General features: G+C 36.8%; 1 protein-coding gene across 1 annotated transcript in view; it reads right to left on the reverse strand.

Annotated features, from left to right (window-relative positions):
• nrxn3b (neurexin 3b) overlaps positions 1-26,331 on the reverse strand; it is a gene marked incomplete at its 3' end in the record, with an annotated part of 321,495 nt that extends 295,164 nt beyond the window's left edge. The window contains exons 1-3 of the mRNA XM_056262867.1: positions 25,249-26,331; positions 18,324-18,341; positions 16,800-16,829 (exon numbers count right to left, since the gene is read on the reverse strand). Coding sequence (XP_056118842.1) covers positions 16,800-16,829; positions 18,324-18,341; positions 25,249-25,945 — 745 coding nt within the window. The remainder of the gene's footprint in view (positions 1-16,799; positions 16,830-18,323; positions 18,342-25,248) is intronic.
• Between the last annotated feature and the right edge of the window lie 396 nt (positions 26,332-26,727).

A 26,727-nucleotide genomic window follows, 5' to 3' on the forward strand; every position in this document is an offset into this window, starting at 1 on the left:
AAGAAAAGGTCATACAGGTTTAGAACAACATGAGAGTGTGTAAATAATGACAGAATTTCCATTTTCGGTTAAAAAACTTATTTAGCATTGGCCATCATATCTGTTATCAGCAATTAGTTGCAGCTAGCAGTATTGACCAAATACACACACACACACACACACACACACACACACACACACACACACACACACACACACACACACACACACACACACACACACACACACACACACACACACACACACACACAAAAACTCATTTGAAATAACAGTTGTTCAGTAGTACAGTTGTTCATAGCACAAAAGCAATTATCAGTTATCTAAAAGTACTAATCAATTTATTGTAACTCTCAAAAGTATCTATTTTTGTAAAACTTACATACGTGTGTATATCACTTATCAATATTGGTTAAAATGTCCATATCTGTACTACTAAACACAAATGTAGAGTAGTTCCCTAAAGTACAGATTGGAATACTTGGCATAATATCCATTATTGACCATTACAGAAAATCGAAATCCATAATTTGTCATTCAAATATTAGTATCTGACAAAATATCAGTCCATCCAAAGTTATACTACTAAACTACAAGAATGAAATTAGTCTGAAATACTGCTGTAAAATGACAGCAAAACAGTGTTACTTTCTCACAACAAACAAAGGCTGTATGATTATCATAAAGTCAGACATCAAGCTAAGAAAAGTCTTCAGGCTTGGCTGTAGCTCAGACGTCTGGGTCTAGCATTTGAGCTCAACATCACAGGACCTCTGAAACTTCTCTTAAAGCAAGAACAGACACGAGAACATCATCTACTGAATTATTTCTTGGGACAGATGGTGTATATGGTATGTTGTAGCATACCAGCATCTGGCTAAACCAACATCTAAAGGCACATTTAAACTGCACCAACAGATGTCGATCAACACAGACAGTCACCAGTACTTGTAACTTCTCAAACTTTCCAAGACCTGACAATAGCTGACTTAACATGACTGAAAAAACAACATTTGAATTGGCCTTAATGCAATTTAAAGGCCACAACATATTTGTATATAGTGTGCCTTTAAATAATCTGTTAGAAAAGAAAATTAATAGCCATGTAAACCTTTGAAGCCGTCTCAAACAGATTAAAAATACCTAGTGCGCATACACAGTGGATTTTTGTTGTCGATGAGTAAAATTCAGATGAATTATAGCATATCACACAGCAATACACTGCAGAAAATGCTTGATATTTGATTATTCGCTCTCCGCAGCACGCTCGGCTAAGAACAATTCAGATGGAAATGATTCCTTAGGAGCCGCTGAGTCACGGCCCCTTTTGATAACCTTAAACAGCAGTGTCCAGAGAGGCGACGTCCTTGAGCTCCGACTAACTCTGACGTAGCTCTATGCCTCATTCTGCTGTGGCCTCGGGACATGTTCCCCAACATTTCCTCAGATTCATTGTTTTGTTGGCATAGTGGACTCGATGTTTACTGCTAGTGCTAAAACCTCACAAAAGTGACTTAGGGAGCTGTTCACACAATATGTTCTTTCATCCAAAAAGAGCTAAATTAAATAATAATCAAACAGCATGCAGAGGTTTTGTGGGGAATTTTTAAAAGCTGGACTGTTTTTAACTCGATATGTTTGCCGGAATTAGGCTGGCTATGTGTTGTTTGGAGAGACTGTGTGGCTGAAGTGAGCTAAATGATGGAAATTGTGTAGCACCTTTAAGGTTGTTAAGCCGAGTGCAAAGCAAGTAAATTAAGATAATGTAGCTTGTAATTGTGTTCGTTGCAACAAACATGATACTTAAGTACTTTGATCGTTAGCAATGTCAAGTTAGCAGTATTTGGTAATCCGACAAGGAGATGGATATATCTATGTCAGGAGGTATTTGCTCTGTCATGAGAAATGGATTCATACAAATCAAAATCGTGGCATTAGTTGGTATTAAAAATGTGTTAGCATGCAGCAGTGTGTAACATGATATAATGGATAAACACAGTATTGGATTTGTGCGGAGCCTGGGGTTTGCTAATGAACATCATAACTCCATCAAGGGGAGGAGGTCTAATATGATGCTAATGCCTCCTGACTTACGGCCATGATGAAGTGTGCCAATTACACATGAAGGCCACAACATTGGGGGTGCTGGGATCTCACTGCTGATCTGTGAAATCAGTGTCACACAAGCACACACACAGACACGGTAACACATTCATAGGCACACACAGAGTGTGATAAATGTACAGTTAGCTGTGTAAAGTGTCTGTGTGCGATTTGAAGGCTCTGCTGAAATGTCACTTCCTAGTCATGGCCCGAAGGCCACTATACGCCTGGAGTTGCCATGGAAGCATCGTCATGCTTGAGCAGAATATTGATTAGGTTTAAGAACAGATGTTCACACACACACACACACACACACACACACACACACACACACACACACACACACACACACACACACCACATGGCTATGATCAAAGTAGCATCAGACGGTTGAAGGGTGTAGGAGTTGAAAATAGTAAAAACATGTTATTTAGTTAACTGTAAATTACCTTACCATATACAGTGAAAAACTGTAAATGGTTTAACATCACATTATATGTAACTTCACTGTCAAATGCAGTCATATGTATGGTTTTTGTAAGTAAAAACTATAAATTGCCATATAATTTAAAGTAAGAAAAAAAACAGTAAAACGACATTTCCAGAAGTCCCCGCCTTACACATCACATAATTACATTTGTTATAAATAATTGTGTTTCTTGTTATTTTGGTTATCAGTAATGTACATTAGTGTGTTTTGTGTCACATTTTATTTAATGTTTATTGCATTATTTTTATTTTGTATTTTAGTGTCATATGTGTTTGTATGTATGACCCTTCACACAGTGTGAAGAAAATCTCTTTTGTGTTGAAGTTAGGGCAAGTTAGCACGACAATAACACATTGTTAAAGTAGGCTCTATTTGACCCTATGAATCACCCGTAGTTCAAGCCAGGGTTGCCAGGTCTGTGGTTTTCCCTACACTAAACATTATTGTAGCGCTTACCATTCAATAATCACAAAGAGCTTTGTGCTTTGTTACTTGTGATAAGAAACGTCTCAGCTTTCAAATTCTGTCCATTTAATCACTACATTCAAACAATAAATGGTGTTGATGCTCTTAAATGTGAAGTGACGGATCGCTGTAGAGCCTCAGTTCAAGCGACAGAGAGTCATCTCTATTCCACTTCAATACAAGTTAAGCTGAAAATGTGACTTTAGAGTAAATAAACATGGCGGATGACCGGCAAGAAGAAATTATGCTTATAGTATAAGGAAAGGTGCCATGTCCGTATGGCACTGTCCGTTTTTCGAAGACAGTCCCGTTTTTTCCGTGCCACCTAAATGACACCTATTTCTAATCATAGTAACGTAGACAATGAGCTACAACCCAATTTTTGAATATAGTTCAGTTAAATAAACATTGCATTTAAAAAAAAAATCTAATGAAAAGTTAGTAATAAAATGAAAAACAAAGAAACACATTACAGGTTAAAGAACAAGTTTGTACACTTTCAGATTTAATGCACAGATCTTTTTTGACGTCAGATTGTTTCCCCTGTCCATTTCAAATTGTACAATTTTAGATTCAATCCTGCATTTTAATATGGTTGTCACTCCTGAAACTTTACTTTTTTTTGTACATGGCCAAGGAACAACGAAATTTAAAAAGCAAACATAAGTTTAATTGTTGTAATTGTTTACTGTACATTTTTACTGTAATTGTTTACTGTACACTAGGAATGTCATTTTAGGGGGGCTAAGCCCCCAATATGATTTTTTTTTTTAAATATAAAAAAAAGGTAACACTTTAGTTTAGGATCTAAAGATCACTATTAACCATTTTCATTACGATGCAAAGGCACGGTTTAATAATAACTGTGGTCCCAAATGTGAGGTAGGGCAAATACGGGGGTTCGGGGTCTTCCCGAGAAAATTTTGATTTCTCTGATCTACATATGTGCATTTTAAGATGTTCTGAAGGCCAACAAACTTGGATAGTGGGCAGCTGATTATTTTTCTCTCCTCATCAGCATCACACTCTTTTTCTCTTTGTTTTTCTCTTGCCCTGTCTCTTCCCCTCCTAAAGCTGAGCTTTGACTGATATAGGCTTTTCATTTTTGTCTGTCAGTGAAGAAAGTAAACTTAGGGTCAACTGATAGGTTGATTTTGCCTATGAATCATTTTCTCAGACGCGTTTATTTACTGAAAGCTACTAAAGGTAATTAAGTTTATTAAATGCATTCACAATATGTAGGCTACACATTTATTATTGATCTTATGCCTAATACAGGGCCGTAGACAGGGCTTTTATAATCCCAGAGGTCCTAAATTTGAGGTTGGTAGGGGGTTCAAATTTTTTATTTCTCTGATATGTGCATTTCAAGACGTTTGAAGACCAAAAAAAAAAGGATAAGAAATAGCTTTAAAACCATGTCAGTGGGCAGTAGATTATTTGTCAATACCTGCTTTCTTCTCTTCTCATCTCCATCACTCTTTCTTTTTTTCTCAGTCTCTTCCTCCCTTTCTCTTCCCCTCCTAAAGCTGAGCTTTTTTAATTTACTAAAGGCTACAATTTGTATTATATTCTCAATATGTACACATTCATTATTAATCTTGTGCCTAACATGATGAAAACGGCTTTGTTAATGTTTCTTGTAAACTAATTATTACATTACATGAGTCACGTTACATAGGCCTATTTTTTGTTCAAAATGGCGAAATTAGACAAAACTATATTAGTTTGCCTGATTATTTTTTGTCATTCGTTTAACATTTATGACCTAAAAAAAGTAAAATATGAAATGTTAAGTTTAGCTACTTACATCTTATCTCGCACTTGACCGTACGCGTTGAGTCGCACTGTTAAAAATCGCGCTCAGCAGCGTCTGTGAACATAAAGCCTGCCTACTTTGATTTGATTGGTCATCTCAAATATTCTGACATTGACGAGCAGTGACAGACCAATGAGGCTCAGATGAACACACACATGAACACACACACACACACACACACACACCCTGTCCTCTGTTTCTGACGTGCTCTCTGCTCGGCGCCGCTGCAGATTGAAGATGAAGAACGCGCTGAATCTGATTATAACAAGACTGAAGCGAACACGAATTTGTGTAGCCTACATTAATCTCACATTTTTAGGGGGCTAGGCAGAAGTTTAGGCAACGCCCCTGCTGTACATACATTAAGGGAGGTATTGGGGAAATTTCACCTGTAGTAAGTCAGTGTGGTCACTAGAAACGAACTATAAGCTTTGGAACATGAAAATAAAAACACTTTTTGCGAGTTACAGTAATAAAAAAAAGTGTACTGTACAAGCAAGATATTGGCAGATGCTAATAAAGTAAGTCTTTTACTATATTTACTATTTTATATAACTTGATCATTCATTCGTTCACTTGAATGAATGATTAGACGTTTATATTTCTGGACTGTGAGTGGAATTTGAAGAGGGTCCCTTTAGAAGCCTAAGTGAATATGCAGCGAATATCAAACCTAAAACTAAACGTTACTGCGTTTTAGTCAGGAGCATTTTCGTTGTGTTGTGAACTTATGTTTGCTTTTTAAATTTCGTTGTGTTGTGCACTACTGGGCCACCATACTTAGCGGCACGAAAATATAATATGTAATATTTTGAAAAAAAAAAAAAAAACATATTATTTGAGTACTAATGTTTTGGAAAATGGCAAGAAATTCATTTTGTGAGGTATTTGTCCATGCTCAGATTGCCCATTTGTGGGATAACGAATCAACACCTTATTCATTTGAGTAACAGATGAAATTAATTTTCAGAAAAACAACACCAGTCAAAAAAAATAAATAATAAAAAATAAAACATGGTTGCAATGCGTGATTGTTCTGCATAGGCATTATTTATGCCATGTGGAATGCACTCCTTGAAATGGTTGTGCACAATTTTCCATAATTCACTTCACTCTGCTGGTGAGCTGTTTTGCCCACTTATGTAAATGAAGCGTATAAGCAACGGCTGCCGTTCTCACAAACATCAAAATTGTCACAGTCACGTTTGTTTGGACTCTTTGTGTTTCATCATCGTCACGGACACTAATGATTTTCAGTGTGTGGATGTGTTGTATGTTGCTCTGTTCCTGTACCCACTGGATTTATTAAATGTTATCTGATTGCCTTCATCTTCATCTTCTTCTTGCTTGTTACTACAACCACCAGCGTGACAAAAATACTTATTTGCTTCTTTTTTTACTTTTACAAAAATTATTGAACGACCTTCAGGACAGGAGGACAAAGAAACCTTCCCTATAGCTTACTCAGAGTAAAACTGCACTCTATTGTGCAGAATAAGACAGGATGATTAACTCAGCAAATTTCCACACCACTGCCGCTCTCATTCAAAAAACTAATTATGAAGCTTTGCATTTCTGTCAGGACTCCCACAAGGAGGAACAGTTTGGTTAACAACGACAGGCTCTAATGACACACTGCTATGATCAGGTTTCTCTGATCCTCTGAGGACAGCAGGACAATCATGCAGGCATGAGATGTTCAAACACACAAATAACAAGGAGAAGAAAAAGGATCATGACATAGGAATCCCTTTGTGTTCCTGCATTGCACTGTAAACAAACTATTTTGCTGACGGAGCAAAAATAGACATAAGATCTAGCCAAATTCTCGCTGAAATGTGCTGTAATTGATATTTTTTTGCTGCTGTATGAATGCAATAGCACTCTTGAAGTCATGCTGATGTACTGAATGCCTTGTAGGATATTGCTAAAGGTTGCTTTAATAGCCAGAATGCCCCTATACATGACAGATACCAATAAAACAAGACTATGGACCCTATCATACAGTTTTATGCTAGTTTCAGCCCGACGCAGTTATCATTTTCACATCCTCCGCCACATTGTTTAAATAGCAAATGCATTTAAGCCCATTTGTGAGCCCATTTGCTGGTCTGAAAACGAGGTCTGTTCAGACGCATTGTTGGCGCGTTGCTATTTTGAGACAACTGAAATAGACTGCGCCATTGACTAACAAGAACCTGGTCTAAAGTCAATGGCACAATATTATTATTATTTTTTTTTAAAGGGTTAGTTCACCCCAAAATGAAAATTCTGTCAGTAATTACTTACCCTCATGTTCACACGCATCACACACATGACCAACGTTGGCCAATAGTGAGCCTACGTGTTACGTACAACACAGAAGCGCTGCGCAGTTACTCTACGTGAACTAACTCGAGGCCCACAGAGAAGGAAATGAATAGTTGAATAAAGTCGTTATTTTTGTTTGTTTTTTGCGCACAAAAAGTATTCTCGTTGCTTGATAAACTTAAGATTGAGCCACTGTAGTCACTTGGACTATTTTAACGATGTCTTTAATAACTTTTCTGGGCCAGCAAGTTTCAATCCCTTAGAAGCTAGAGGTCCAGCTCTCAGATTTAATCAAAAATATCTTAATTTGTGTTCCGAAGATGAACGAAAGTCTTACGGGGTTGGGAACAACATGAGGGTGAGTAATTATTACTGACAGATTTTTCATTTTGGTGTGAACTATCCCTTTAAAGAGCGCGTTAGTAATGTGTGCCTATAGGCGGGTCCACAACGTGTGCTTATTACACACACAGCACACAACTAGCCAAATATTAAAAATAAAAGGATTACAATGTAAAAGATTATTATTGTGTACATAAAGATATGGTGAAATCCGGCTTGTGCCGTAGATGGTCTGCTTGCGCGCTTTCATGATCTTGCGATTCTTGTGCTACATTTTCATTTTCAAATAAGTATGCCGCTTACAACACGTTTCACTGTTTCTTCAGCATCTCATATCCTGTGCACCTTGTTTTAAAGAAGCAGCGCCAAGTTAAATATTGTTCCTCTTTTAATGTGGACAACAGGGGTCAATGTCAATTTAAAAACAACTGACCAATCAGATAAAAGAGGGGGTGGGAATGGATAAGCATCCGACTTTTTGTCCAATCTCCATGAAACAAACAAATCCTGTTCCTCATACATATACATGTGTCCTTTGTCTTGAGTTGTTCATGTGTGTTAAAGGTTGTGGCAGAGAGGGGAATGTAACATTGTAGAGCAGCACAGGTGGTGATTGGGGTCCAATGAGAGTTCTGCTGTGTGCTGATCAGTATTTGATTATGTTCCCTGAGCAGCAGCACACTGTGGGCCAGTGCCTTCATTAGCATGTCATCTACATAATATCTGAGCCAGTGCAAGTGCATTTGCATGCTCTTCAGTTCAGCCCTCCTCTTAGGCTTGCCTACTGATATAGTGCACGTCTCACATGGTACAAATTTTTTGAGCAAATGTAGGCGTATATATAATTTCTCAGGTGTATAAAACTTCTCGACTTCTTAGAAACTTGAAGAGTTCTTTTCTAAAATAGTAAATATCCTGTTTACAAGTAAATGTTTAATATCTTTATTTGAAAGAGGTTTCCCAGCTAAAAAGTTAAGCATGCGCCGAAGTCATACCATTGGTTGATCTAATGTTGTGGGCCGGCTGAGATGCTCAAAGAAATTCACTAGCCTATAGCATTCAACACCAATTTAGGTGTGTTTACAGTAATGGCCAAAAGTGATGTCTATAGGTTTTAATGTACTATGCAAAAAGCAAGCTAACTACAACAATCAGTTATTAATATTTTGTTGATTATATCTTGTTTTTGCATGTCTTCATAATTTCTTTGTATAATAGACTTTTGTCTGACAGCCTGGAAACAAATTATATCTGCACAATTTGGCATGTTTCATTGTGTTACAATCACAAACAAAAATAATTGACTCCAAAGCACAACATGTTTACAAATTTTTTTTTCTTACAAATTTGTAATAATATTTTAAATAAAGGGTGAAGATGTAAATTTTCCTAGGCCAGACATCACTTTTGGTCACTACTGTATATATATTAAGCAGCACAAATGCCATATCCATGTAATCTTTCTCCTCAGTCATGGACTCACTCAGCCTGAAGAAGAAGCGCACAGAATAATACAAGAGAATCTTGCCGTTGAGACAGACCCACAGTGGTCGCCGCCGAAGCGGACTACACAACGGCCCTGCTGCTCACCTTCAATGTTCTGCTGAAAAGAAAAGAGCTATTTCAATAGCTAAAAGAGCAAATTCACTCATGAAGATGTGTTTGTTTCAAAATGTCTCTCCATGAGTCTTTTTATGCAAAGGTCATTACTGTATATATAAATATATGACCCCAACCCCGTCCCTAAACCTACCCGTCACTGGGGTTAATACCATTTATGAGTCTTCCCCTACCATCCTAGGAAAAAAAATATCACTCCCCAGATGTAGATCTACATTTTGCTTCGTTTCGCTCGGACATTTAACGGCGTGTACATACACGCGGGATCACTCGGACATTTAACGGCGTACACATACACGCGGGATCACTCGGACATTTAACGGCGTAGACATACACGCAAAAGATGACGGTTCGTTTCGGCGTGGACATACACGCGGATAGCTCAAAATGCGTATAGATAACACGCCACTTGACTTGAAAGTGGCGTGTATGTTTACGCAAAGTCATGATGTCATGTTGAGATTACATCCTCCGCGTTCTTCTACTCTGTCTACGGGGGATCTGGCTGTAGTGCTGAAAGCTCTCAAAGGCCCAATCTCTATATAGGCCATGGACCCACACCCAAAGTAGCATGCTTGAGTGCTATTGGCTAGTGAAATTTACTGCCGTGACTCAATAGGGTTTCATCAATTCTAGTAGAAAGGTTTTTCCCTTAGCGTCTGCTACTGAGGCAATGTCTCGAGTAACCAAAGACGTTTTCACACGTTTCGGGGAAATAAACAGGACAGAACATTTTTGTATAAACAAAATTACAATTTATCACCTTTAAAGTCCCCCTGTAGTCAATAATTTGATCCCTTAAAACTCATATTTGATCACCAAAATGACATATTTAAAAGTTTTTTACTTGAAAACAAACTATTCATGCTTTAAAATAGCTTGAATGTAACTCTACACCCTTGCCTCATTTAGTATACGCGGTTCTATGAATATGCAAATGAGCCCCGCCTCCACTCACTCACACCAGCTCAGAGATCCACTAGTTGACGATCACGCGTTGATCTGATTGGTTACAAGGTAGTTTGTAACGTCAGAAACACCAGCGATTTCAAACCCCGTTTTTTGAGACTGTCTTTGGTTCACAGCAGTTTTAAGAAGAAAATACTCAGCAATAGTGTTGACTTACAAATTTTCACATGGTTTGTCTTAAAGCATATTAAAAACACCACATGGACGTATAAACGACATTAAAAGATTGATTTTCACCACAGGGGGACTTTAAGGCAAACCACCAAACCATGATTTTTTACTAGTCGATGGCAAACTTTGAATTGTATCTAATGAAATCACTAAGAGAAAACAAATGCACCAGGAAAAAAAATACTGAGGGAGAAAAGAGGAAAAGGATGAAAAGTAAAATTCGACTGATAGTTGACTGATGTTAAAGAGAGGTTCATGAGAGGGAGGAAGTGCATTAGCTGAGTGAACGAGAAATCAATAACTGGAGAAATCCCAGTGCTGGACAAGACAGTGACTGAGCAGTGAATGAGGATGAGATGAGGAACAAGAGAGGAGTGAGACTGAAAAATGAGTGCCAGAGAGACCAAAAGTGAAGTAGGAGGAGCTGATGCCAGAAGAACTATTAAGAGAGAATTGGTTTTCTGGATGATGTCTTTGTTGCAATTATTACCAGAGAACATCTGTGGTTTCATGCACTGATTTGGATAGGACTGGGATCTTTGTAGTTTTTACTGATGAGAGTGTTATTAGTCTGGATGTCGGTGTTACAGTATCATGTGCTCTGGATTTGTGCGTCAGAAACCCACTGCAATGAGCCATCACGTTGAGGATCACATCTGACACCACTCCATCTGATCCATTCTGACCAGTGTCTATGATGGGAAACTACTTCAGTTTGATGTGCTTGATGTGTTGACATGTGACTTGATGCTACACTGAACTAGAAATACAACACAAACTAAACTCAAACAACCCCATCAAATGAGGCTGAGATAAAATAGTGCAATTAAATATTCAATATGTGAATAACGTACAAATACACATTTTTGTGTGGTTTATGAGTGTCTGTAATGTTACAGGTTGCTGAAGGCATATTGTGTGTCTGAGTTCTAGCCATGTTACATAAGCACTGATGCACACTAGAGCAATGAGACAGAGATGAGTTTAGTTCATGTCCACAGGGGCAAAAGTCATTGCTGGAAAAAATTCACATATGGAAAACATAATGGGTTTACTACACCCCATATGAAAACACTGATAAAACATGCTACATACTATGGAATATACTATATAAATACACATTGTACTTTACTAGGGATGTCAAAACTTGATTCGGTCATAGGTCAGTATTTAAAAAAAGAAAGAGAAAGAAACCAATACCAGTCACTTTAGTGAATCAGTAGAACCGAATCTGTTCTATAACTAAGTGCAGTCACTGTATTCAAGCCATCTGCTGTGTGAGTTAAATCCTGTAAAAGTAATTATGAAATCTGCAATTCTGAACCTTTACATGAATATTTGATACTTTTGTTAGATACCTAATAAACTTTAAACAAATTTGTATCTTTAGTGCTTCATGTTTATACTTATTGTATTTTTCCTTTATTTTATTACTAAATAATAACTTGAAAAGAAATTAAAGTTCAGCAACGTAAAAAAGATAGAAAAGAAGAGAGTTCAGAGGCTGAAATTCCTGAAATACACGGCACTGTTTTTTATTTAATTTGATATTATTTGTATAAATAGATTATTAGTGTTTTTTTTTGTATTCAACCCTACAATATATTATACACTGTATACACAGCGCTGTTTACTATACACTGCATACAAGGGCTGCAACAACTAATCGATAATCAAAATAATCGAAAATCTATTAATTGTGTGAGGTGCTTGGAAAACGTCCGCCGGTTTGCATTGTTTGGAAGACAACATTGGGCAGGATGTAGAATAACATTTTATTTTATATTAAATAAAATACAGAAAAAACAAAAATGGGCTTATCAAAAAATAATTGTCAGTTTAATTGATTATCAAAATAATCATTGCAGCCCAGTATACTAAATTGTATTGTGTTTACTATACAGTACATGGTATACTACATACTGTATATTATACCCTATGTACTATTGATGCAGTACTGTAAACGGCACACTATATACTATGGTATACCATGTTGTTACAAGGTGATTCAGAGGGTCTGTTGTCTTTTGGGACATACGGGTTTGAAGTGTGTGCATGAGCATGCCTCTAATGTATCACAGTCCTAAGGGATGGGGATTTTCGGGTGAATCCACCCAGAAATCTACAGCACTGAAATGTAAAGAGACGAAGAGAGAGAGAGAAAAGTCTTGGTTCAGAGGCAGAATTTTCAGGGGATAATTAGTAAGAGTGAGCGCTGAGGACTGGGGCCGAAGAGTGAAACTCTAAAGCTCCGAGCAGAGATTATCTAAACCAGAGCTGAACTTCTCCTGACTCTTCTAATCACTCCTCAAAGACGGCTAGTCGCATAGCATATCTCTCACGCTGCAGTAGCCAGCTAACCCACCCAGCTCCAGTCACTTCAGACTTTAGTCCAGTCTTGTGCAGGCTCTAGATTAGCTCTGAGCAGAAGCCGTTTGGATGACCTTCAGCCACCAGTAATTTCATCATCCCCAGCACCAGCACACTGATCCTCAGCCATTAGCCTAAGCTAATAACTTCTTCTCATCTCACTAAAACATAAGTAGAGGGTTGGTGAAGAGCTGATTTCATTTCCCTCCTACATGAAAGAAAACTGTTACGATTAGCTGTCTCTTCCATTATCCGCTATGTGTGGGGTTGCTAGCAAAGTATAATTTGTTCGTTTATGTAAATGTTTAGGCCTATTTATAATTTTTATTAAAAGTAAGTGTATAGAGAGGACAGGAAATGTATCTAGTGTCAGAATAACTTCAGGACTGTCTACACAAAGCCGTGTGTCATCTCAGAATGTTGACTAGCCAATCAGATGTAAGCTCGTACTTAACATGTAAAATGAAAATAAAACCTTTGAAAAGGCAATCCTACTTTATTTTCAACAGCAATCCATTGGCAAACTATTTGAACAGGAAAATCCTTTCACAAATAATCTTAATATTGGTAACTGTGTAAATTTAGGGCATCAGAAATTCTAGCATCTTCTAGTATTTTGGCTAAATTAAAAGCAGAATTTCAAAATTTCGTGCTAATTTGAATGATTTTGTATTTTTTTCTAATCGCATCATGTTAGATCCTTATTTCAGTTTTCACATGGAGATCGTGTAGAAAAGTGTAGAAATCTGTCGATTTTAAAGGGGAAATTGTAGTCTTGTTTTGTATTGTGCAGACACAACACGATGCTACAAGAATTTGCTCAAATCACAAGGTCAACAACAGCAAAGAGATCCAACAGGTCGATTTATATGAAAGATTCTGTCTCAGCATCTCTGGTTTTAAAGCATAAATATGCGGTGGTGTTGAAATACACTCGACCTGTCCCTGGAGTCACTGACTCAGCCCAAAACACAAGCCCTCTCTGAATGATAGACCGAACATCTTCAAAATCCAGCCTGTTCATGCACTCAGCAACACGACAACCTCAGAAACACGAGACACTGCAACATTATACGCCTCAGAAATGGAAGTACTATTTAAATAAGAAGACAGAGACCACCAAAACATCTCCATATCATCGTGAATTATACGATTAATCTGTTTTGACCGCAAAAAATGGTTTCATAATCAGCACTGATGGCTGTCTGGACAAGAAGAGCCCATATCCCAAAAGCTCACAAACTATTAAAATCTGCAGAAGGTAATGCTTATCAGTATTAGCTAGTAATAAGGCCTACTGATATAATAAGGAACGCATGCAATACCTTTGTTTCTGCCTACATAGGGGTTGGTTGAAGAGGTTCCACAGAGACAAACAGGAAGGGAGATGTCAACAAGAAGGACAGTGGGAAAGAGAGAGACAGGGACAGTAAATTGGAGGATGACCGTTCTGCACACATACATATTCAGGACAGATTCACATGCACTTGAGAATAATGTGAGCATGCAAACTGCAGTTTCTGACTTGAATTCCCTGTACTACAGAATTAATAATATAGACATAATTGTTACCCCATGATCCACATATGAACTGAGGTGAAAAAAAAAAAAGTTAGTGTTACTCAAACTAACAGATGCTCAGGGACAGAGTTTGGCACTATTTTGTATTTCTGGTTTGGAAGATGTTGACATATGCTTTCTCCATAAGGACTAACCTATGTCCAGTTCAAAAGCTTATGACTCAGAACACGAGTGCTTGAATGAAGGATATATAACGGATTCATGTCTGTGTGGCTGTCCATCTCCACCATAGGCAAGATGCACACAAGAGTGACCTAAATTAGTGTGAATACCCTTACGAAAAAGAAGTATATTTCAAGTTAATTTCAAGTATACTTGAGTAAAGTTCAAGCCCCCCTGAGTATATTTTTAAATATACTTTATACTAATATCAATGTACTAGTAGTGAACTTGTAAGTGTACTATTTCAATACTACTTGGGACTAAATTGGCCCACTTTTTAAAAGTAGGAGTGTACTATAAGAGTAACAGTAGTAAACTTTAAGTGCACACCTTGTTCACTACTACAACTACGTTTCTCATTTGCGCTGCATCTGTACTACTCAAAAGTATACTAGTAGTTTACTTTTTTAAAACTTGTAGTACATTTTTTTAGTTTAAGAAAGTACATTTTGAAGTGTACTCTCAGTAAACTAGGCTAATGTGGTTTTATACTGCAAGTATACTTGTAAGTTTTCTTTAAGTGAACATAACATTATACTTATAGTTTACTATTTATTATTTTTGCACTTTACTAATATTTTCCTATTTAGGTATTGCTTTTTTATACTTGAAAAATACCTTTAATTGTACTTTAAATCTATTCATTTGAACATAAAATATTTTATTCTAGCTTCATGCATCCTTTTTTTTCAACACTTGAATGTGGGTAAGTTTCATAAAATAAACAAAAGATTTTAAAAACAAAAAGCTGAGAAAATCGCATTTTTGTCAAAGGCTAAGTCCGGATTGGATTCAGAATTATGAGATGGAGTAGATTGAGTCCACCAACACCCCCAAAGCTTCACAGTCTTTTCCTCCTCATGGGTTCAACATTTCATTCGGTAACATTAGGCAGTTTTGATTGCGTAAGCAATCTTTTATTGCTTGTTTCTGCTGCTTCTTCAAAATCTGTTTTGATCCTGAGATTCTGTACTAGGAGATGCGTAATAGCGCCCCCTACAGTATAAAAGTAAAAACATGAATAGCCAGAAAATTCGGTCAATGATGGGGAAAGAGTAAAGTAGATTTGAAGTAAATGCCTATGTACACTAGTGGATAGCCAACAAAAATTCAGATACACAGAATTAGGAACATCTGTTTTCTTTATAAATCAATATTTTCAAACAATGTAGCCTAAGTTTATAAGACTATATGTAAAGATATGTGAAAAAAGTATTTAATAGGTGATACTACCAAATACCATATTTTTTCCAAGTATTTTAATTAATGAACAAATTTTAATAAACAAAATCTTTAGCTGTGCCCCAAATTTTGCCTACAACCCGGTTACCATATTACCATATACAACCCGGTTATTTTCCATTGGACATTGCAACATCATTTGGACCCTTACAGCATGGCAGAAAGACAAGTATAATCTCTTTCCATAAATCTAATTTATTCTGTTTCTACAAATTGTAGCGTTGACTATTTAACCATGTTACCATAACTTTTGTAAGAAAAGAGATCAAATTTTTTTTTTTTAAAGGTTCATTAATAACTATAAACCAACATTTAGTCAGAAACTAGAAAGCTCCTATTGAGTGACAACTTAATTTAATTTAAATTTGCAACCCTGTTATTCTGACATTGATTTTAGTGCTTTATTTAATTAAAGATGTATCTATATTTTATGTTTAATCCTAGAATATAACAAAATCACAAATCAGATTTTTTAATTGTATTTGGACATTAATTTCAGAAATGGGACTACAAAATGGCACAAAATTTATGTTAAACAATATTATATAAAAGTATAATATAACATTTTATATGAAATGATGTTTATTCAAACTATAATATATTGAGTTTGACCTTCACATGTTGACAACCAACATTTTCTGAACCTTCTTTCACTATTTAAAAGTTCGGGACAAAACCATCACGCAGATCATTCATATACCACAAATTTAAAAAGAAAAAATTCAATTAATATTCCCTTTTGCTTCCTTTCAGCACTGTTCATTCAGAGAAGAGCTGTTCTGTTTAACTCAGGAATATATTATTTATAGCTGCATAGTAATTCTGCCAGTCTATGAATGATATGTAAGTAATACGGAGGGCAGATCAGTGCTTGTACATTATGGGTCAGTTGGCACAGCAGCAGTCGAACGTAAGAGAGAGAATGTAACTTTCTATAACATCATAGGGGGAGTCAAACCTGTGAAAACCTCACTCGTAACCTGTCAGTTCACCGCAGTATCACAGAGAGAAATGACATAATTCGGCAAGAGGACAATAATCATGCAGTGTCACGAGGGCAGAGCCAATCATAAAGCAGCATGCACGTGCAAGAGAAGTCGCAACAAAAATGTAAACACGTTGGAAAATGTGCAATGAGAGAATTAAGACAGAGCATACCTTGAGGAGACTTCACCATATGCGCGAACCCTTGGGGAAGACAATGAGCGTGATAGACAGAGAAAGAGAGAAAACTTGAGAACACCAATACCAATACTGTTCAGGTATTGAGAACACTCATAGTTTGCTGACAGACAAACCATGGCTATCACACTAAAGCTGAAGCTTTCTGCAATTAAAAAAAGCTTCATTCAGAAAAGAAATTGACAATAACATTTCTAACTCCCTAATTCAGAACATATGTGCTAATAATTAGGGCTGTCAATTAATTTAGCACAATTACTTTTGAATTTGATCAAAAACACATGTAAATAATTACTGCGAAATATTATTACATATGTAAAACAGCTGTATAATATAATTCAAAATGTAATTTAGTCATGTGATGACAAAGCTGAATTCATAGCAGTCCTCCCTAATATCGTCATAACCAATCTAATATGCTGATTGGTGAGCTTGTAACATTTATTATTTATCAATGTTGAAAAAAGTTGTGCCGCTTCATATTAATGTGGAAACTATGATAAATTTTTTCAGGTACTTTTTTGTACTAAATTTAAAGGGCTTGATTAATTAATCAACATTATGTAATTTTTACGTATTTTTTATATATAATTGACAGCCCTAATAAAATACTTTATTGTAATATTTAAGTAATTTGATAATATATAATACTATTTGACGCTTTCACACATACAGCCTTTGCCAGAAATTTAAATGTGTAAATATTCATTTATATTTAAATATTTTGCCAGCTTTGAGGGTTTTCCGACTTTTCAATCACAAATTTCTGTTGAAAAAGTTATTTACTTTTATCGTGTCAATTAATTTAGCCACAAAATTCTGCAAACTTGTGCATTCAGCTCCAAATAAATTGTGCACTGACTCCCATCCTTCTAGTAGAAATAGGGGTGTTGATGATTATTAATAGAAAATGTATTCATTGTTTTAAATACTCTGGTGGATTCCTAGAAAGCATGCGTAGCTTATGCTAAACGTCGTCACCTCCGCGACACACAGGCTTGGCTTGTAAAAATGGAATGAGCTCAACTTAATGAGGTGTGGGAGTATTTCACTACAAACAAGGATTATGTTCACTGCCAGCACTGTGATAGTGTGCTGAAGTACAACATGACAACAAACACTATGATCGTCTGTCAGGAGAACTGCAAGCCGCGAGGAAATGACCAGTATGTTACACACAAGCAAGTTTTAATTCAGTGTAATTTAAAATATGTAGCTGTATTTTTGTATTGTTATTAATGCTAATACATTTTATTAAATCAATGCATTGAAACAGCTTTCTGAAAACTTAATAGAGGAACATATTTAAATGAACTTTATGCTAGGGTATGTGGGGTACGTGCACAAGGTATTTGGAGTCCTGTTTTATGCGATTTTATGGCTTCATGTGTGAAAATGTCTATGAAGTGAATAGAACATTATTTGAATTCTCTTTATCTGACTTTTAGCTAAGTTTATACAGTATGTGTGATGTGTTTTCACAGCCTAAGACTCACTTACCAGGAGTTTTGTTGACAGCTTTTGAGAAGATGGCACAAAGGGGAAGGAAGGCAGAGAAAGTTCAACTGTTAGACACACTTTTGACTTTGCATGGAGGCTGTCATGCAAATCTTTTTTTTTTTTTTTTTTTTTTTTTAGCTATAAACAGTTTGTCATGCAAGGGATCAGGACTGTCCCTTGCATGCCTATTACAAAACAATCCTGTGGAAGAAAAAGTCCATAATATCTGTTCCATTTTCTGAGAAACAGATTGACATTATTGTTTCAAATCACTCCATCACATTGAGAATATCGCTGCAGAGATATTGTATAGTGTCCAGAATGCCACAGCGCTCCTCACATACACTGGATGAGGCCATAAATCCAAGCAGGTTACTAAACCAGCTGTCCGATGTAGACCATGTGGATTTACGAGGTTGTGAGGTTTGTGGATTTCAGGACACGCTGTGGACACGAAGAATTACTCTCACTGAAGACTCATGTGTGATTAGCTATCCAAGTAAATCATCCAAAGTTGTTTTATGTTTCTGAATAAACCAGTTTAAATGAATGCACACTGATTGCATGAGGAGAACAGCACAGTTCAACCAAATAATTACATACTGTAAAACCTTAAACCAGACATTTGAGATTGTAAAGCTTTTATGAATCCCCGGTATTAAATGATATCTGACAAACCAATTTAAACCAAAGAAATAACTTCAATCTCAAGGCTGAATAATATTTTTAAAAAGCTGATAAAAACAAAGCATGCTGATGGACTGAGAAACTTTAGACTAAGATCAACTATACACTGTGCTTTTTTTTTCTTGCAGGATTGTATGAAACATTTATGAATTTTTCAAACACGCCGTTGAAAAGTTTATGTGTTTCCTGGGAATAGTCAACAACCTACCAATTTAACATTTTATGCATTAGCCAGGTGATTTATCCAAAGCGACTTGCACTGTATTCAAGGAATGTTTTACGAGTTTTCTGGTAACATTCCCTGGGAATTAAATCCAAGACTTTGGTGTTGCGAGCAGAATGCGCTACCAGCTATTAGAACAAACATTTTTAATATTATGCCTGTCCCTGCTTCATCAGAGGGAATTCTTCAGAAAAGCAATTAATCGGCCATCGTTGAGCATGTCACACTAAGCAATCAAAGACTAATCATTTTACCAAATGAGGAAAGAAATATTTTATTATTCACAAAATGTTGCCAAAACCATGGCAAAAACTATACAATGTGCACCCTAGTTAGTATTCCCATAAGCCTCCTTTCTTTCTGGCTGGGGACAAAAAATCATATGGATTTTCTGAAGGCCATGCAAAATCAGACATCTCCATCTGTTATCTTGAGTCTGTTTTCCTGAGCTTTTCTGTCTCTTTCCTGTCGTCCTTTCCAGAGGATGATCAGTTTATTTCTTCAATAATAGCTGGTCTGCCTGGCTTATTACATTTACAACAGGCTTTTAGGGCACACTTGTCAAGCTTTCAGGATTCGCTGGGTTTCTTGGCTTACAGCACTTTTGGTCAATTTAATCAACAGAGACAGTCTGATGTTTCACGTCTAAGTTTAATTGCAAAGTTGAATCGACCAGCATATGCTGTGTTAAGGATGATGGTTCTGGTGTCCCCACCAGACTTCTTAACTAGCTTATCTTTCTTCTTTTCAGTATTGTACTACTCAAATCTGAGTACAGGAGCATATTTTCATGGTCTTTTTGTGGTCTGTGCCGACTCGTGCTGCTCGATGTGCTCTGCGCTATTGTTTCTCTGGACAATGTGTGAGCTGTGGAGGTTTGCATGACGCTGACGCAAAACCAGGCTTCATTCATCATTATTACACTGTCTGAATCGTTTAGACCCATCTTGACTAAACCCACTCGACCCTTTTCTGCTATGGTCTTGACTTCTGGACTCGGTCTGGACTCTGACTTGAATAAACTGGTCTCGACAACTACACTTCCTCCTTTATCAACAAAATGGCTGCTTCTTAGAACAATACCCCCTGCCTCCACTGTTAAATAAAAACACAGACGAGTGCAGAACCGGATTTCCAGACAGTGTCACTTTGGCTGGTTACTTGAAGCGTTGAGAGAGAGAAAGAGAGAGAGGGTTTATCGCCTTCACAAGACCATATCCCTCTTGATGACATGCTGCTCAGCTTTAATCCTTTGCTCTATTTTTCATCCCCAAACATTTCATCCCAACATTTGCCCGCATTGGGTCAAGAGACACAAATGCCCTGAGCGCCTGAATCAGGATGCTAGTCCTTTTCCACTTTTTTTATTGACCTACTTTTGTAGTAAGATTATAGTAACTGTCATATTTCCATGTATATGTATTAATCCTCACAGCTAAGCCAACAGCGATTGTTTTGACATTTTTTTTTTGCATGCTGTTCAGCATTAATTGCTTCTTATCTTGTCAAAGGCTAGGTTAAAAATGTGTAGCTCGTGAGTGAAGAAAATAAGGTGCAGCTAATCACAGGAATATGGTTCTTTTTCATTGAGTCTCTTAATGATTAAAGCATCGTTACTGAGTGCCTACACTTCTTTGTAATGCAGTGTCTTGCAAATAAACTAACCGAGATTAAACAGATGGAAAGCTAATGGGTGCGTCTAAAATGCGACAAGCACAGAAACATCACGGGGTTTAATATTGTCTTGCTGGAATTCACAGTAAAGTGTTTGTGTATGAGTGTTATGTGGTCTCTGTGATCTCAATAACTAAATGCTGTGGTACAGTTTGCCAATGATAACCTCTGATCCACATCGTCAGGCCAGACTGAACATGTGTTTTACGGCTAAACGCATATTGTTTTAATCTGCCTGCAGTTTAAGACAGATTTCTACATGATAATACTGGTGGTTGCGCTCCAGCTGGGGTGGTGTGGCCCGTCTAGTGCTTTCATACACACTGAGGTATGCGGTCTGCTTTCCTGAGCCATCTGCATGCTCTGAGGGTCTTTGCTAGCCTGTTGCCATGTCTGATTGCATGTAAAACAAGTGCAGGTTGGACAGATTGCCTATATCGCTCATTACCAAGGGCAAACATTAAACTTATTCAGTTATTTATAAGCTCACATTTGTAACTTTCCTACTGTGTTTTCACTGTTAAAATGCACCAGCACTAAAAGACGAATTCACTAAACAGATAGGCAGTCCAGTTTCCAACATGATTAAACATCTTGATTATCTATATTAAGTTAGTATGCTTTTTTTAGTACAGACTAAATGTACAGTATGATGTTTTTTAACTGCTAAGAGCAGTTTTTAATCCACACTCATAATAGTTTTTTTTTTTTTACTTATTATTTCCGAAACCCAAGAAAATGCCACCACATCTCAAAAGATGCATTCTGTGGAGTGAATAAAAAAATGGTGGAAATACATTTTTTGATCAAATGATGATCAAATCATTTGCCTCGTTCGCCTCTTTCGTCCTACTAAGGATAATTTCAAACAATAGCAACTGCACCATTTAATGTATCTTTAATACATTCAATATTTTCACACTTTATGCATAATTGGTCAAATTATTATTTCATATATTATTAATTACAGTTTGATTGGAAAAATAGCACATAATATAATATTCTGTGATATTTACAGTACCTTGATCAGTATCTTGTCTCTTTACTAAACATGTACACTTCATCAAGAGCAAAAACTGTCATCATTTTTGCAAAAGTTATTTTCACAGAATAAATATTGAAATGGTTTATGCTTACTTGAGTCTTTGTTGAGAATATTATAGTTTTAAACGATTTTTATAATGGATTTTCATATTCTACAACTGAAGGTCAAGTATGAATTACTTCAATGAGCTCATTGTTTCTGCTTTAAATTATTATATTGTTTAATTAAATACATTTTTAGCTAACAATGATTTGTATATGTACATTTCTGAAAAACATAACTTAAACAGTTACCTCTGATAACAGATCACTCTAAATAATGTGGACTCAAGCATTTTTCTGTAAAGCTGCTTTGAAACGATGTGCATTGTGAAAAGCACTATACAACTAAATGTGAATTAAAGGTCTGGCACTGGGACTAGGGTAAAACAATAATACATAAAACGAATCCGAAAAGTAGCAAAACTAAAAGATGATGGCATGTAAAAAGTTTTAATCTGATCTTTCATATACTGTAATAAAAAAGAAAAAGTCAAGCACATTTCAGAGCACGGGTATAGTCTGCTACATCCTCCTCAATTTAGCACTTAGAAGAAATGGCTTGCAAATAGGGAATTATGGAGTGCACATTACATTTAGCACAGCTTTTTGGCCATGTTGGCACATTTTCGTGATTTGCATAATTTTTTTAGCGAATCGAGTGCTAAAAAACCCCAGATAGCAGGCACAAATAAACATTACAAATTTATACTTAGTGAATTCCCCCAAATAGTGGATTCACCCTAAACACAGCCACGCTGTGAGATTCTGAAAGCGTGTCAGTCCAAGTGTAAGCCCATCATTTGCCCCCATCGCCCACCAGCGAATTAGCCATTTCTCTTTCGTTCCACCCCTAATTACAGAGCGCTCCCACAGCTCAGCAGTGCAATCCGTTATCAGACACGTCCATTAATCTGTGGACACGACTGGGGCCTGATGAAGCCAAGACAGGCCCTGACAGCCACGCCTGCGGTCAAAGCATAGGACGGCCCGAGCTAAACCTTTGCTCTGAGATTAGAGGTCCACTAGCTCTACATTTATCACATCAGTTTTCCCTTGAGCAGCTGCTGACTGGCTCCTCATTAAGGGCACTTTTTTAGGCCTGCTGCTCGCCGGAAGGCCAGAGATGCAAGAAACATCCTTCACTGGCCCTCCAGCCCTGAGCGCCCCTACAGATCCAAAGGTGATCTGATCACACAGCCTAATCTCCTGTCGCTGCCGCTGAGGACTATCTCTTAATCTTTATAAAGGAGCACTGAGGCACAGGGCTGGTGTGATCAGTCTAAAGGGCTTGGGTTTGAGCATGAAATGCAATAAGTCAGGCATTCAGCTTTGGGTCTACTGATTCCCTGCCTGACTGGATGCCCTGAATAAATTGAGATGTTTGTGGAATTATAGACTATACACAGGGCACAACACGAAAAGAGTAATCTCTCATAACCACAGCACCATAGTCTCCTGGCAATTCAGTGTGCATTCGGAAAGTATAATCAGTTTTGAGACTTATATTTTAATACCTGCTGGTGAGTCTTCAGTGAGAGTAATCCCAAATAGGTCTCAACACTAGTGCAGTTGGAAAAAGAAACTTGACTGTTTAAAATAATAACAATAATAAGATAAGGTCATAGAAATCCTAATCGCAGTTCAAAAAGGTTCAACTCTTGAAATTCTGGTGTACCTTCCATTGTCTGTAACATGTGCAGGATCTGGATATTTAATGGGAAAAAGTATCATTTTACCTATAACAATGACCATATAAAACAATAAAAAATAAAGATGGATATCCCTGAAAAAATCCCTGTGAAACACAATATATATGTAACATCATTGCAATCATTTCTGACATAAACTGTCACTCAATCATATTCTTTAAATGATACAATGAGCAAAATAATGACTGAAAATCAAAACATTATCATTATTATTAAATGTAGTCATAAAACTGACATGTCTTCCAAGTAGACACCTTTAATTGCATTACTGACCCCAAAGACTATCCTGGACACTTAAACCACACTTTAAAATGGATACATTTCATTGCATTAGATCAAATGGCGTCTTCTACTAACTTCACTTTTATAACTATTTTTGAAAATTGCAAACTATGTTAGTGAATGTATAAAGTCAGTTCCCCTCAACTTCAAACAGGTGTCCTAGTAACCTTTTAAAATTATTTGAATCATTTATTTATTTTTTGTTTAACTTTTTTTTTTATGTTTAACTTGAAAGTGTGGGTATACTAACTTTTTTTTTTTTTAAATGCATGTCTTATTCATGTAATGAGTTCAGTTTTAAGTATGACAAGTGTCTAAATACTCTTTGGGTCTACTGCATATCATCATTATGTGAAAATGTTATATTTAGCATGCTTTTTTACATGCTTTTGTACAATAATTACTGTTTCAATGACAATTTCACAAATGAATGCACCAAGTGTGATTGGAGGTGGGGTGAATGACATTATATATTAAACAGGATTTCAAAAAGGCAATATTAAAGTCAACATGACACGGCATTCAAGACCCATTTTACTTTCGTGATGCAATGTATTTCCAGTGAAACTAAATGTTTGATCAAAAAAGGGGGGGGGGGGGGGGGGGGGGACTGTTAAACTGCAAAAATGTTTTTTTTTTTTTTTTTTTTAGCAAAAATATCAAGATGAATTTGTACTTGAACAATGTACTTGAAAGGTAACACTGCATCCTATGATAAATCTTGAAAAAAAGTGTGTTTTATCTGACTGCACTAGCATGTTGTTTCACCTGCTTTTATTTAAAACAAGTGAAAATATTTGCCAGTGTTAATCTGCCAAGACAAAATAGACTAGTATTATCAATATATTCTCTGAAAAGTATTGCTTCTCAAGTACATGTATCTTGTTTCGAATATTTTTTAAAATATATTTTAACAGGAAAATTTGACTAAAATACACATAACCAATATTTTTTTTTTGCAGTATGGGTTTTCTATTTCAGAATGAAGCCCGAATCTAGACTTCAATCTGAATAAAACAGTGAATAAACAACTATTTTGGGTATTGGTTAGCATTGTTTATGGTCTATATGGCGTACAGTAAGTGACATCAGCGAACAAGAAAAGTCATTTCAGAGCCGGAGCAAGTCTTGTCATGTCATGTGTTGACTTTGAGATTTTTTTAAAAATCATTTGCTTATGTTCTCTTGTAAATAAATCACTGAAATAAATTACATCCAACTATTGCCAAGACTCGTGTTGAAAATCAAAGGTAAATGTTCTTACCTTCATTGCAGTAACGACCTACATATCCTGTTTTGGAGCAGTCACAGTAAGCTTCACCGTCAGCCATGCTGCAAATGCCTCCATTTTCACAGGGGTTCTCCGTACACAAGCCTTCCATCTCTAACCGGACCTTTTGGCTTCCCAGGCGCGTTGGAACCTGATTCCCGTAACCCAGGTCTGTAATAATCCCCTTGAACGGTGGCATCTCCTTCGCCGCTGGTAGTGTTAGGGCACTTGTCCGAATGTCTTGAGGCACTCCTCCGAGATACAGGTCACTGACAATCTTCATGAACTGCCTTTGCGGTTTCACCTCGTCCATCTTGGATTCTCCATCCAGTACCAACACCGTTCGCAAGTTGTGCCTGCTAATGGTTGCAAAGTGCCAGCGACTGTCGTTTACCATCTTGCCAGAGGTTATAGTGGTTTCTGCACAGTCCACGCTAAAATGCAACTTTAGCTTGCCTTCCTCAATGCTCAGGAGCAGGAAGTCACAATATCCTCCATCGTCAAAGTAGAGAACCAGAGCGTCTGATATAGCTGTTTTGAATTGAAAGCTGAGGTCACTTCTGGTGCTGGCGTCCCAGCGAAGATAACGTGCCCATTGACCCTCTAAGCCTGTGAACTCCAGGCCCAAACCGAGACTCAGGAAGGTGCTGAGCAGCAATAGTACACAACTGGGCCGGCAAAGGGGAGGCATGGTAACCAGTGATTATGCTATAAGGGATCCTCTAGCAATGAACAAAATAAAATTCCTCAATAATATTTTATGGCAAATTACGTGGAGGTAATTGAAGAAACATCAAATCCTTTAAGTGATAACCATATGGGCGAAGAAGGTGAAGCCACTGAGGCTCTTGACACATGCAATCCTAAATCCTGTTTAGGGGTACCAGACCGAAGAGATTAGAACTGGACCGCTCAGATACACTTATCTATAAGAGAGGCTTTACAGGTGATGCTCCCTTGAGTCGACTTCCTGGATTAAAACAGAGATGCTCCATATTGGTTCTGATTCTATTATATCGCCACATGTTAATGGCCACATTGGGACTTTTTTTTTGCCTGATCTGTGAAGAGAAAAAAAAAAGAGACAAACATCATTAGGGTCATTATGTACATTAAATATACAGACGAATATACTACACATACAGTGGACACCTTTGTATTCCCTTACACCAACTGTTCCTTCAGTTCTGTGTGTTATGTTTAATCATGATTTATTTATTTAACTGACAATGGCAATAAACAATTTCTATATTGTTTTGTTAAACAACATGTCATCTTTATGATATATGATGCTTATTTAAATCACACATATAAATTTCATTGACAGTAAAAAAATGTTTATTGTTAGTGTGGCCAATAGAAGTGAAGCCTTTTACTCAAAAATAAGGCTACTATTTTATAACAAAAAAAAAAGGTTTTAAATTGACTATTGGTAATTCGGTCATTTCTCCTTCCCTTCAGGTTAAGAAGGGA

The sequence above is a fragment of the Rhinichthys klamathensis genome, unplaced genomic scaffold, assembly GCF_029890125.1.
Source record: "Rhinichthys klamathensis goyatoka isolate OS25496 unplaced genomic scaffold, OSU_Roscu_1.1 h1tg000196l_1, whole genome shotgun sequence".
NCBI lineage: Eukaryota > Metazoa > Chordata > Actinopteri > Cypriniformes > Leuciscidae > Rhinichthys > Rhinichthys klamathensis.